Below are 14,578 nucleotides of genomic sequence, written 5' to 3'. Positions count from 1 at the left end.
AAAGAAAGTATGTCAAAGAGATACTCAAGAGATCAGGATGGATGATTCAATCATGCATCTTCGTCTATCGAACAAAATTTGAAATTGGAGAAGCATGGAGAGAAAGACAAAGTCGATGTAACTTTATTTAAACAAATTGTCGGATCTCTAAGATATGTGTGCAACAGTCGATCTGATATATGTTTCTCATTCGGATTAGTGAGCAGATATGTGAGTGAACCAAGGGTGTCACACATGAAGGTTTCAAGAAGAATCCTGAGATACTTAAAAGGATCGATAAACTATGTAATTTCATTTCGAAGAGACTATGAAAGCAAAGAAACTATGGTTACTTGTTATTCATATGCTGATTGGTGTTGAGATAAGAAAGATCGAAGAAGCACTACTAGATATTCCTTTCAAGTATTTGGTGCTCTAATCTCATGGTGCTCGAGAAAACAACATGTGGTGGCATTATTATTGTGTGAGACTGAATATATAGCAGAATCTTATGTTGCGTGTCAAGCAATTTGGATCAGATCTGTGCTGGAAGAGATCGAGGTCATAGTGAAAAAACTTGCGGTACTGCAGATCGATAAAAAGTCAGCCATAAATGTTGCAAGAATCTAGTTTTGCATGGAAGAAGTAAGCACATAGAAGCTAGATTTCACTTCTTAAGGAATAAGGTAAATCGAGATGAACTTGAAGTAAGATATTGCTCAAGTGAAGCACAATTAGCCAAAATTTTCACCAAAAGATTGAAGCTCGACAAGTTTCTAACGTTGAGAAAGAAATTAGGAATAGTTCAGATCGATAATGATTAATGTGTTTTGACAACTTGGATTATATGGGGGTATGTTGAGATATTAGACATAATCCAAGTTGAGTTATGTGACCAAAATCCAAACCTAATTAGGGTTTATGGTTTGTTACTTAGTTTGTTATTTTACTTAGTATTCAAGTCACTTTGGTGTATATAAATAGACACTTTGTAATTCAGTATTATCATTCAATTCAATAATACAATCCTTATTTCCTTATTCTCTCTTTCTCTCCTCACTAAAAGTGCCTTAAGCACTAACAAATGGTATCAGAGACTTTGGTTCGTAAATGGACCGACTTACTTGTATCAAAATGTCCAGGAAGAGGTGTCCCATTGAAATCGAAATGCCTAGGAAGATGTGTATCGAAATGTACAGGAAGAGGTGTCAACGGCGGCACAAGTGTATGTAGGCGAAAGAGTTTTTACTTGAGGGGGAGCATCATTGACTCACATTTGAGGATGTGTGTTAAGAATAATAAGTCAAGTGTGAGTTGGAGTCCCACATTGGTTATGAATGTGGAGACTTAAGCATTTATAAGTAGGAGAACCCACACACCTATTACCTTAAGATTTTAGGTGGATATGTGGTATCTCTCTCACTTGTGTGTTGCTCTTAGTCCAATGTTGATGCTCCTCCTCATGACCTAACATATTTTACCGTTATTCATCAAAGGATTCGATTGAAGTGGATGCGACGAATGCAAAATCGATGAAGATACTCTAAGGATGTTGCAACATCCTGGACCACCCGTTTATAATGAAATGAAATGTTAAATTTATGTTAACGAGTATCTATGTAATGTTAAGTATTTGAATGTTAATTTTAGTTGTTTTTCCAAGATTTTGCAATTGTTCCTGGTTTAACCTAACAAAACATATTATGGAGATGCATTTCCATAAAATTCATTGTGTTTTAAATTAAGGGTTATTATATAGATACATCTCCGAATTCACTTTAATGATGATACGGAGATGCATCTCCGAACTAAATTTTAACAAAATAAGGATGACTCACCAATTTGAGATGATGATTATGTAAAAAAGGATAATTCACGATACGATGAGATTGCTTAAAAAGGAGGTGTCCAAAAATATATCTTCAAATTTCAAGAGTAGTTGTGATTTTTTATGGTGGTGGAGAATCATCCATGAGATTTAGAAAGTAATTCCCTAATAAAAGTTTAGGGTACAGAGTCTTAACATAATAGCAGAGTGGGAGATGCTATGACCGAAAAGGCGTTTCTATTACTTTCTACACTTTACTTATTTAACATTTCCCCGAATACAAACCTTGGCCATATCCATTACTAATTTACTATTTTGGTTACACACATAACAAATGGAACAAGGCAGATCATGTAAAACTACGAGCGTGTAGATATCAACTTAGCACAGGATATTCATCAGCAACAACAAATCCACTTAGTACAGGATACTGCTTATTTAATATATAAAAAAACTTAGCACGTGATACACTAGTCATGATTTATCAGCAAACTAACAACTGATGACATTTATTGCTAATATTTGTAGCTTCATATACATTATAAGTGCAATATAAGGATGAGAATACCCTGTCATAGATCAGTTCTTCATTGATGATGAATAGAACAATAATCATCAATGTCATCCACATTTCATAAAACAATCTGTATAAGCAATTCAGAACAATGTGCAGGTATATTAACAATTTAATAGACGCGAGCTTTAGGAGGGAATGTTTCGACCTCATCATCCAAAGTATTCATGTGCACTGGCCTGTAATCTAATCGAACCTTCTCATTTTCCCAATATCTGCAAAATTTATGCATAAAAGCTTAGCTAACAGATGAAACTCGCAGACAAAGTATTTTATCAGCAAAAGCATCACTAGTTTATTGGTTGCATAAATGCTTCAACGTTTTAAGAGAAACGAGAGCTCTGATGTTCTTACAATCAGAAGGCCTAAGGGAACTAACTCGACTCTACTACTCCTGCATTAACAAATTAATTGAAACATGACTTACCCCAATGTGTGTTTCATCCACTTCTCATCATCTCTTGTCTGCAAAATTATGAAAATTTATTCAGTTAAGCAACTACTGATTACTAGTAATGGTGTAAATTTACACTAGATAATAACATACAGCATACTCACCGTGAAGTCTTCGCGGGCATGAGCACCTCTGCTTTCTTTTCTGGCTTCAGCAGAGTGCATGGTAATGGAGGAATTTATCAAAAGATTTTCCAACTCAATAGTCTCAATTAGGTCAGAGTTCCTGGGATTATCAGTCAAGAAACTTTCAAAATGAACAAGCATATTCCTTTAAATACTATAAGTTCTATAACACAATGTAATATATGGTAAAGAAAATTGTTTTACCATATCAAACTCCGATCCTTCAACTTGACGTCATGAAAGCTCTCCCATGCTCCATCAATCAATTGACATCCTGTCACACATCAGACTAAACTCAGAGAGAACATATATAAGTGAAGATGAAATATGCACCTAGGGAAAGAGAAGAAGAAGTAAGAATCTCAAGCACTATTGGAAAAAACGGCTTACCTTCTTCTAATGTTTCTTGTGTGCGGAATACAGCAGCATTGTTTTGCATTATCCGTTGCATGTTCAACCTAATTTTCGAAGTGGGCAATGATCCATTTGAATTTCTCAATTTGTCAAGCCAGGCGATAGTTTTCATACCAGCGTTTTTCTCTAAAGGCTTTTGTTTCTCTCCTGCAAAATAGAAAACATGTTAACTTTTATCACTCGGCTCGAGTGCACAGTCTATTTTGATAAGTGGGAGTAAATCTTGCCTGGCCTTTGGATTTCTGCAACTCTGTTTGCACAGGCTCTACCAAAAACAACAATGTCCAGAAGTGAATTTGCACCGAGCCTATTGGCACCATGGACTGAAGCACAGGCTGCTTCCCCAGCAGCCATTAGCCCAGGAACTATTTCATCCGGATTGTCACCTTTAATGGTAACCACCTGAATAAAAAACTGTATATTAGAATAAAGTGTTCGTATTTTTCATGTTTTGCTGCACAAGTAACCCGATAAATCCAAATGTTCCATCGAGGCTAGAATATGAATGTGATGCTTTGAAAAACAAACCCAAATAGTTATCTTATTAGGCTCTCTGGTATAAGCTCTTTGTAAATTTGACTTGTCAAATATGCAAAGAGCACTAGTTTGTGATTAAAGTAAACAGCTACTCTACAATAAAGTTACATATAAGCAAGGCAGTTTGATTAATATGCTACATTTTACGCCGGATTTTTAATCTCCATTTGTTATATTTTCTATCCTTAGGCTTTCTTTTTCTTTTTCAATTAGAGGCCTCACTTCAAAGTTTAAGAAGCTTATTTCAACAATGTACCTCTCCATGATAATTAGTAGGGATACCACCCATGTTATAATGCACAGTTGGTAAAACAGGAATGGGTTCCTTTGTAACATCCACGCCAGCAAAAATCGCAGCAGTTTCAGATATACCAGGTAGTCTCTCCTTAAGAACATCTGGGGGTAAGTGATTCAAGTGGAGATATATGTGATCTTTCTCTGGTCCTGCAAACAGTTTCCAATATCATTACTAACAAAATGTCCAACTTGAATGGAAGGTAAAATATTTTTAACTAAAGAAAAAACAGAAACGTCACTTTCAGGAATGGGTATTTCTAGAAAAATCAAACTTGACATACAAATCAATATGCTCAAAAACTGGTTTCTTGAGCAATATAGCAGTAAGTATGTTTAATATAAATGTTTAATTTAAAGCCAGCATACCTACACCACGACCTTCCCGAATCTCCATAGTCATTGATCTTGAAACTACGTCTCTTGATGCGAGATCCTTTGCAGTAGGAGCATATCTTTCCATAAACCTCTCACCTTCACTGTTCCTAAGAATTCCACCTTCGCCGCGAGAGCCTACAAAGTGTAAGAAAGAAAATGAGAAACATTGTATAATGCAGTTTAGTTGGACTAAGTACACTATATGTAAACTGTAAACTAAAAAATATACCAACCTTCTGTGATAAGGCAACCAGCTCCATATATACCTGTTGGGTGAAATTGCACAAACTCTAAATCCTACGGAATATACAACAATGAAAGTGAGTGATCAAAGATTCGCTACATAGGATATAAGCTTAATATTGAATTTGCATGGTACGAAAGAAACCTCGAGTGGTAGTCCAGCACGAGCAACCATGGCATTGCCATCTCCGGTGCATGTGTGTGCTGAAGTTGCAGAAAAGTATGCTCTACCATAACCCTAACATAATACAGAAGAGTGATACTCAAATATCCATAATAAGTTAAATACCTAAATTAAAATCTGATGTCAAAAAAGCAATAGAGAATCATGTACCCCAGTGGCCAAAATTGTTGAAGCAGCTTGAAAACGGTGTAATGTTCCATCCTCCATATTCAAGGCTATTACTCCTTGGCAAGTACCTGCATTCCATTATGGAAAACTAGTTAACTTTACCATCAACTCCAACAGACAGACAACATGTTTTTTTTGTGCTGCATCTTACCATCACTGTTCATTAACAGATCCAGCGCAAAATATTCCACAAAGAACTGTGTATTATGCCTCATAGCCTGGCCGTAGAGAGTGTGCAGTAAAGCATGCCCTGTTCGATCGGCAGCACACGCACAACGATATGCCTGACCACCTATAGAATAGCAACATAAGGAAGTCAAGATCAGAGTTCTTGGAGTATAAAAGCTAACATCACTATCCCATAATCTACATTTACCTTTTCCAAAGTTCAAGCTCTGACCACCAAATGCACGCTGGTATATTCTTCCATCTTCGGTTCGCGAAAATGGCAATCCATAATTTTCAAGTTCAATGACTGCTTTTGGTGCCTCCCTACACATATATTGGATAGCATCTTGGTCTCCTGCAGAACACAGAGCTTGTATTTTAGCATCCACAAAAGATAAAGCAAATGATAAGAGAATCTCTACCCACCACAACGTTTATAATGGAAAACTACTTTCTCTAATCATATCAAAACTTTAGAGGCGAATAGTAAAATAAAATTTCTAAGATTTCTAAGAATGAGAAACTATGTACCTAGCCAATCACTTCCCTTGACTGTATCATACATGTGCCACCTCCAGTCATCTTCACTCATATTTCCCAATGCAGCATTTATACCACCCTGCATACAATTTTATACACATGCATGAGAATAGCCAATATATTCAGGTTTCAAAAGAAGCCAGATGCACGTGTGTTTGGTTCTGTAGTGACGAAGATTGATTTTGAGTGAACTGATTCTATAAAATTGAATCTGGCTAAAAGTGATGTGATCGATAACAAGTTCAATGAATAAATAGAAAAATTAGTACAAAGATTTAAGGTTAATCTTATTAGTTTCTAAATAATCAAACTCATGTCCCATGTCCATGAATGTATAACTTGTCATACAAGTTTTGTAAGTAATTAACTGGAATCAATTCAACCAGCCAAATACACATCCAGAAGTAATTTGATCAAAGAGTGGTTAAGTTTCATACAGAGTAAGCAACCAAAACAAACAATAATAAAAAATGACCAATGAAGAGGAAAATCATAAACCACGATCCATAAATAACAACTACCACATGCATATGCATATGAAACATAGAAACCAGTATAAGATAAGAAAGATCGCATACCTGAGCTGCAACAGTGTGCGAACGAGTTGGGAAGAGCTTGGTAATGCATGCAGTGTTGAAGCCATGTTCTGAAAGTCCAATAGCAGCTCTCAATCCTGCGCCACCAGCACCAACAACAACCGCGTCGTACTTATGATCCACCACATTGTACGACGAATTCCCACCACTCTACACAACAACAACAACAACAAAAACGACTTTTCAGTAAAACCATAAATACAAACCACACAAATAGTACGAACAGGAGAAGGAAATGATTGGTACTAACAGAGAAAAATCTTGAAAGGTGAGATCTAAGTGGTTGAATATTAGGATTGGATCTCTTGGAAATAGTACGAACCACGCAACGCCACATTTCCGAAGTGCGCAGAATCTCTTTTTCTTTCTGATGAGTTTGAATTCTGAAACTCGCTTTGTTCAGTTTTCGTGTTTGTATTTTTGAGTTTTAACGAAGCAAACTGAATGGTCGGAATAGAAGCAAGAAATGCAACACCGACTTTGGGCTTGGAGTAGAAATTGGCCACGTCGAGTAACACTTTTTTTCAAAATAAAAGATAATTATTAATATTAGGAAGGTAAGCAAATTTTAATAGCACTTTTCTTTTTCTTAATCATCATCACAAGAAAGAGCTCTGTTTTGTGTGAATGGAATGTGACAGTGACAGCAACTGAACCTTGTAATTAGGATGCTTCGTCGTTTTTAAGTTGCAGAAAGCGAAACTTTGTGGTGTATTTTACGCCGCGACTATACGACGTAGATAGTCCACGTTGCCTTGGAACGGACCGCATCTGCCAAATACGTGATTGAAACGGAAAGTGTTACATTACAGTTGACCATATGCATGATCACCATTTTTTTCTCTTTCGCACACTGACCAAACATTGTGAATAACTGGTACATGCTGCTGTGTCATGGCGTGCATATATTCAAAGGTGGAAAAACTTTATATACTATACAATTTCATAGGTTTAGTATAGTTTTTACTATTTTTCAACGAAAATATGACAAAGTTTATAATTTTTTTCTAAACATATATAATTTTTTCTTATTTTTATTCGTTAAACGATATTTAAGTATACATGTTATATTTTCATAAAAAAATTATAAAACCCACACCTAAAAAATTGTATCTAAGTTATCTCCATACATAAATCACAACAGCTCTAAATTATATGATGTTGTCTAAGTTATATGATGTTGTCTATTAGAAATTCTGCGTTTAATTCTTCAAAATTTTAAAAATTATTTTATTTTTAATGTTTTTTAACGTATATTTGATATTTTTTTGTTTAACAGGTCAACACAAAATATATAATTCAGTTTTAGAAGTTAAAAGTTAATTATATATGAAATTATATGTGGTTACTGATAATTATACATGTGGTTACTGATAGTTATACATATGATTATGCTAATGTATGGGGTTATTAACTAAAAATTAGTTAGTTAATAATATAATCTTATATAAAAGATGTAACATATGTTTGTAATACACTCAATTTCATTTCAATAATACTTATCTATGTAAGTTGCTCTTTATTCTTTGTTGTTTTCCTCAATTTGCAAGTTATCCAACAAATTGGTATCTTGAGCATCAGTTCGACCTTCAATCTCCATCCATGACAAATGAGAGTACAACCTCTAATAAGTTGAGAGTACAACCTCTAATCAGTTCTCAGCCAATCTGCTAGTTTTCAAGGGAGAAAACTATGATAGATGGTGTATGCAGATAAAAGTGATATTCATATTTCAAGATGTGCTGGAAAAGGTGAATGATGGGTTCTTGGTATTAGAGGAAAATGCTATTGAGACACACAAATATGCTCATTGTGAAATGAGCAAGAAAAATGAGAAATGCTTGTTCTTGATCCATCAGTGTCTGGATTCAAATGTCTTGAGAAGATCATTGAGCAAGAAACGGTCAAAGATGCATGGAATACTATAAGGGGGTTGTATGGCGGAGATGGGAAATTAAAGAAAGTCAAGCTGAAATCTTTGAGGAAACAATATAAGAATCTGCATATGCCATTGCTGAGTTCTTATCAAAGTTAAGGGTTTTGAAAAATCAAATGAAATCGTGTGGAGAAGGTTCTAACAACTCTTCCTGCCAAGTTTCATCATATTATTATGGTCGTTAAGGAGTACAAATATTTGTCAAAGATGAAGCTTGAAGAATTATAAGCATATCTTGAAGCTTATGAGTTGGGACTGGAATCGAGAAATTTGGAGAAGGTGTCTGAACAAATTTTGTAGGAGAAATTCTTCAAAGAACATCAATGGAAAAGAAAAATGGAAGAAGAATTATAATGAAGGTGATTGTGCATGCAATAATCTGGATGAGACAAGGAAGAATGGTGTTCCTCACAATCAGAAACTCAAGAAGGTGGAGATAAAGGAAGTTTAATACTTTTGTTGTAAAAAAATTGGACATTATGCTAGAGACTTTTATTTCAACAAAGAGTTGAAGAAAAATGACAAGGGTGTAACACAATTTACTAATGTTGGAAGTAATGACTCGGGAGTGGTCAATTTGATGGTCGATACACAATTAACTCAAGACAAAACCAATGTTGGATACCTTTACACTGGGTGCAACTATAACACTGTAATCATCAACTCAACATTTAATAAAATAATTCAAATAAAAATCCATAATTAGAGTGTCACACATGCTTCACCGTAGCATAAAAACATCAAACATGAAATAGTCATGTGAAAGTAAGTTACGGAAATAAACAAATTCGACATACAAGTATTAACAACAAAAACTCCAACATCGGTAAAGCATAACACAAATAACGAATGACATCATATCCTCAATACTACATATCAGAGTGAATCCTCTAAGACCCAATGATAAAAGCTAAAAAGACATTGACACCGTCCTCTAACTCAAGCGGCTACTCTTGTACCTGATTGTCTGTACTCCCGAAGAGCACAAACGCCACAACAACAAACAGATGGTGAGAATACATCTAACAAATGTTAACCGTGAAATTCAGCAAAATAGGATAGTAATAACGAGTTATGAAATATCTCAATCACACTCAAAATACATTCAATTAGATGATAATTCAAATGCAATGTGAATGCCACAACTCCTTCTAAAAATGCATGTTGTTCCAAATCACTAGGATCAGAGGTATGTTACTGATTTTTCCATGTCCCTGGTTCCTCTCTGAATTGTGTCCATCTCTGGACGTGAGACCGTCATAGTTCTTATCTGAATCAGGCCATCACTAGACCGAAGTCCTACCTATCTCCGAAATAAATGAATGCATGGCTATGAACAATACAAACATGTAACATCATCAACATCATAGAATCAGAAAACACAAATCTCAAAACATCCTCAAAAAGGTTCCACTCTTGAACCCATAATTCGTCATTCACATGTCATCATTATAATCCATATCTGGATTACTATACTTAAATCGCCAATAAGGGTCTCACTGTAACCTCTTTCTGGATTACTATGCTAAAAAATGTGTTTTCAAAACAATTTTAATTATTTCTCCTCAAAAGGTAAAGTTATGTTATTAACCTAAACTTCAACTCATTAAAATACTCAATAAACTCAAAAAGTCTCAAAACTCATAATTTCTCAAAATGTCTCAAAACTCACAATTTCTCAAAATATTTTAAAGACTTGTATTCTCAAAATGTCTCAAAAACTCATATTTCTCAAAAACTCATCATTTTCAAAATAACCTTCGAGAACCCCAAAAGTACTGTAAAGCACCCAAACGCTATAAGGGTAAAGGTTCACAACCGATAACTTTAATAGACAAATTTTCCTCAATTTACTCAAAAGTGACCCTAAGGTCACCAAAATAAATCTAACATAAAAAACGGTTCAATATCATCCCTGAAGGACTCCCGAACTCGAAAAACTCCAGGAAATGCCCGAAACTAAAAAAATGTCAAAAATGCTCGAAACGTCGAAAAAAAGTCAAAAACACAAGGAAATCGGGAATTACCGCAAGAAAATGGCCGATCGTCGACGACAGGTCGCGACAACTCCGTCACGCCGACCACCGAAGTTGCCACCTGAGCGCGGTGCGCCCCCCGACCGCGGTGCGCCCCCGGACCGCGAAAACTTGAATTTGCGAGAATTACGCAAAAATGTGAAACCGCGAATTGCGCGTCCACCGCCGCCGGGGCGCAAATCAACTCCCATGACCTCCGCCGCTGCAACCGTCGCGCAACTCCGATTAGTAGTTAGTGAGTTATTTCGTGGGGGAATGGCTATAACGGTTTTGTTAATTTTTTGTGAGATTATAAGGATAAGACTATTCATACAAGGCATCATACATCAACATGGGAGGATAAGGGGATTCTAATGCACAACCTAACTGTCTTTATTTCTTCTATTTTAACTTGTAAATTATTTTCTGTTTAAAAACCTGAAAATCCCCCTCATTTATTGTTTTCCCTTTACATTGCAAGATTATTGACTTGTTCGAACATAATACTTGTGGGTTCGATCTTTTTATTACTGCGACACTTTTGGTACACTTGTCGAGAAGTCATCAAGTTTTTGGTGCCGTTGCGGGGGACTGTTGATTGCAATAGGGGAACACTTTGTGCAACATATTTATTTTTCTTAATTTTTATTGTTTTTTGTTTATTTCTTTGTTTATCATAGTGCTAAGAAGGTATTTTCTATTTTTGTATGTGCGGGTCAGGATCATCATTACTACCATTTAATTTGGAAATTGAAAGAACTGCACTTGCTCTAAGTAAAACAGCTAGAGAAGCAAGTCTGATTGAAGGTGATCCACCAATACTTTCTTAGGATTCTGAAGAGGAGGATAACATGGCAGCACCACAACCCTTCACTATGGGGGATTATTGCAAACAGACTGACGAAGGACAGGTTTCTAGAGGGTTTGTACCGGAAAACCCTACTAACTTTGATATTAAGAATTATGTGCTTTCAGGTCTAAGAGACAATATGTTTGACGAGAACGCTATCAGAGATCCATGGGCTCATCTTGCACGCTTCTACGAAACTGTTTCGATGTGCAAGCATGATGGTGTCTCAGACGACCAGGTAAAGTTCAGTTGTTTGGTTTCTCACTCATTGAAAGAGATAAAGATTGGTTACTATACCTTCCAAATGGAACCATTTGAACATGGAAGGAGCGAGAGGACAAGTTCTTAGAAAGGTTTTTTTTACCACTAGTCAGTTTACTGAGAGGTGAGTTGAGATTGTCAACTTTGAGCAACAAGACACCAAGTCACTATATGACTCTTGGGAGAGATTCAAGTTACTGCTACGCGGATACCCCAATCATAATATAAACAATATGGAGCATATGCAAAATTTTATTAAAGGCCTCAAGAGTCAAACACATATGTTGCTAGATGCTTCCACGGGAGGCACCATTAGACAAATGACCGAACCACATGTAAAGGACCTCATTGAAAAGATATGCATGGATGAGTACCATTCTAAAAGTGAAAGGTCAATTAAGCTCGAAACTAGTGTCACACCCAAAGGTATGTTAACTGTTGATACTCGTACTGCATTATTAGCTCAGATTGAATTGTTAAATAAGCAGCTAGAAGAAGACTGCTTAAATAAATCTAACATGATCCAGGTACAAGCACTTAAGTGTGACTTTTGTGGAGGTGGACATGAAAATGGAAGGTGTTCGTTGGGAGGGGTGAGTGAAGAGGCCCAATTTGCAATTTTTCATAAAAACAATGCCTATTCCAATACCTGCAATCCGGGATGGAAGGATCATCCAAATTTTCGTTGGAGCAACAATCAAAACCAAAGTGGTAACCAAGCTATGCAACAAACAGGACAAGCTACCAACTTCTAAAAGAAGCCTTCATAGTTGGAAGAGACTTTACAAAATTTCATCAAGGCCACTCAGATTGGTTTAGAGCAAGAAAATAGGAATCATGAAATCTTGGCTAGAAACCATGATGCAGCAATAAAAAATTTGGAGACTCAGATTGGTCAATTATCTAGATAAATAGTAGCTTTACCTAGCTTAAGTGGAGGATTCACGGGGAACACCATTGATAACCCCAAGAATGAAACTTGCAAAGTTGTGGAAGCGTATTTTTGGTTGGTTACTAGAAAGGAGAAAGGAGAAAAAGTTCAAGAGGACGAAATAAAGGAAAAGGTAGGTGAAAGTGAAAAGGAGGAAATAGAAATCAAGGTGACGAAGAGGAAAGATGAGTCACCCTTGATTACTTCATTGATAAAAATTCTACTTGGAAGAGAACTAAAGATCAAATTCTGAACGAACCAAGCTCACCTTTACCAAATTACCTAAAACTACCATATATTATCATTAAGAAGAAACTGGTACAATAGGATGATGTCGGAATGTTTGAGAAATTTAAAGAAATGTTAAAACAACTTCAGGTAAGTCTCTCTTTTCATGAAAATTTAGAATTAATTCTCAAGTTTTCTAAGTTTATGCAGATATTGCTTAAAGGTGGAAAATAGAAGTTGAATCAAGAAAAGGTTAACATGGATGGAAAAGAGGAGATGATAAAAAGGGAGGAAGTTCCACCAAAGATGAATGATCCCGGAGAGTTCAACATTACTTGCACCATTGAGGGGATGACAACCCCACACGATTTATGTGACTTAGGATCAAACATCAATGTCATGTTGTTGAGAAATTTTAAGGAATTGGAGATAGGAGAGATTATACCAAGAAATATGACACTAACTTTGGTCGACTCGTCTACTTGGTATTGTACAAGATGTGCTAGTTCATGTCGATGGATTTACCTTCCCTGCAGACTTTGTGGTAATCGACATGAAAAATGATTCGGAAGGGTCCATGATTCTTGGGCACCCATCCTTGGCAACCGGGAAGGCAAAAATAAATATGGAGACCGATGAGTTAATTTTGAAGTTTAATAAGGAGAAATTGGTATTTCATGCCTATCAACGGGCAAAATATGTGGATGATCTTGAGACATGCTATCAATTAAAAGAGAAAGGTAGTGAAGTTCTCAAGAGGATGAAAAAAGGAGTTTTTACCGACGTAAGGGTATCCCTTGCGCCTGATGTGTTTCAAGCATTGAGCGTCAAACTATTTACGTAAAAGAAGCACTGGATGGGAGGAAACCCATCAATTTTTTTTATTAGTTTTTGTTTTACAAATTTTCTTTTATTTTCAATTCAAGGCCATCCTAAGAGCGAGTAGCTACTCAAGCGTCAATTTTTCCATGATGATCGCTATGACCTTAATAAATTTATTTGTAGTTGCTTATGTTTTTTCATATTTCAAGATCTAACTTTAGCATTGAACAAATGATCCAAGAAAAATAAAAAAGAGGGACTTGATCATAATGAAAGCAACTGACAACTTGAAGGCAAAGGAAGAGAAAAGAATCAACAGACTTGTACTCAAACTTTAGATACCTCATCTGGTAAGGCTTGAGCCAAAATATTTCTATTATTCATTTTTTTTCTTTCTTAGAGTGTATCCGTGCAATTTTATTTTATCTGGTTTGATCTATTTCCGATTAAGTTTTCTAGTTTGATTGACACACATTGAGGCAAGTTTTTTATTTATAACTTTGAGCCTTTGTAGCCACCTTGTAGTATTAGAAACATTCTTTTCTAGCCACTTTGAGCTTAAGCCTTTCTTTCAGTGACGTAACCTACAACTCTTAATCATTTTACTTGAAAGATTCTTTCTTTCCACACTCTCTTTGGAGTTAGGTAGAATTTTGGTTCTTAAAGTTGAATGAAAAAGATTAAGTTTGGGGTTGCTCTTGGAAGTGAGCAAAGTTATAAGTTTGGGGTTGGGGTACTATAGTTAAGTGGTCAAAATTTCAAAAATATTGAGAAAATAAGAAGTGGAAAAAGTCACTTCTTTTAAAATAAAATAGAATGACCAAAACTCTAGTACCAACAAAAAGGAACGAAACGATATGACAATAGAAGGAAATCTAGGTACCTAACTCCAAAGATTTAAACCTGCTTTCCTTAAGATATCATACCCGAACATAAGCCAATTTAAAACCGGAAAAGACCTCTTAGGTGTGTGTGTGTGATGATTTATATGATAAACTCTATTAGAACATGATCAAGCTAACTATAATTTATTTTGCATGTTGATTAAGTGAT

At 35.7% G+C, this 14,578-nt stretch overlaps 1 protein-coding gene across 1 annotated transcript; it reads right to left on the bottom strand.

Moving 5' to 3' along the window:
- Nucleotides 1-2,156: 2,156 nt before the first annotated feature.
- Nucleotides 2,157-7,121, bottom strand: LOC127074554 (succinate dehydrogenase [ubiquinone] flavoprotein subunit 1, mitochondrial). The gene is made up of 16 exons (XM_051015881.1): nt 6,733-7,121; nt 6,465-6,632; nt 5,878-5,965; nt 5,555-5,701; nt 5,330-5,470; nt 5,161-5,246; nt 4,972-5,064; nt 4,817-4,880; nt 4,575-4,718; nt 4,168-4,355; nt 3,602-3,776; nt 3,351-3,521; nt 3,165-3,234; nt 2,940-3,060; nt 2,809-2,846; nt 2,157-2,596 (listed from the first exon to the last, which is right to left on the bottom strand). Exons 1-16 carry the CDS (start codon nt 6,817-6,819, stop codon nt 2,494-2,496), a joined length of 1,884 nt encoding a protein of 627 aa, XP_050871838.1. The 5' UTR covers nt 6,820-7,121; the 3' UTR covers nt 2,157-2,493.
- Between the last annotated feature and the right edge of the window lie 7,457 nt (nt 7,122-14,578).

The sequence above is a fragment of the Lathyrus oleraceus genome, chromosome 4 (assembly GCF_024323335.1).
Source record: "Lathyrus oleraceus cultivar Zhongwan6 chromosome 4, CAAS_Psat_ZW6_1.0, whole genome shotgun sequence".
In the NCBI taxonomy this organism is placed as follows: Eukaryota; Viridiplantae; Streptophyta; class Magnoliopsida; order Fabales; family Fabaceae; genus Lathyrus; species Lathyrus oleraceus.
This window is presented reverse-complemented; position numbering and strand designations above follow the sequence as displayed.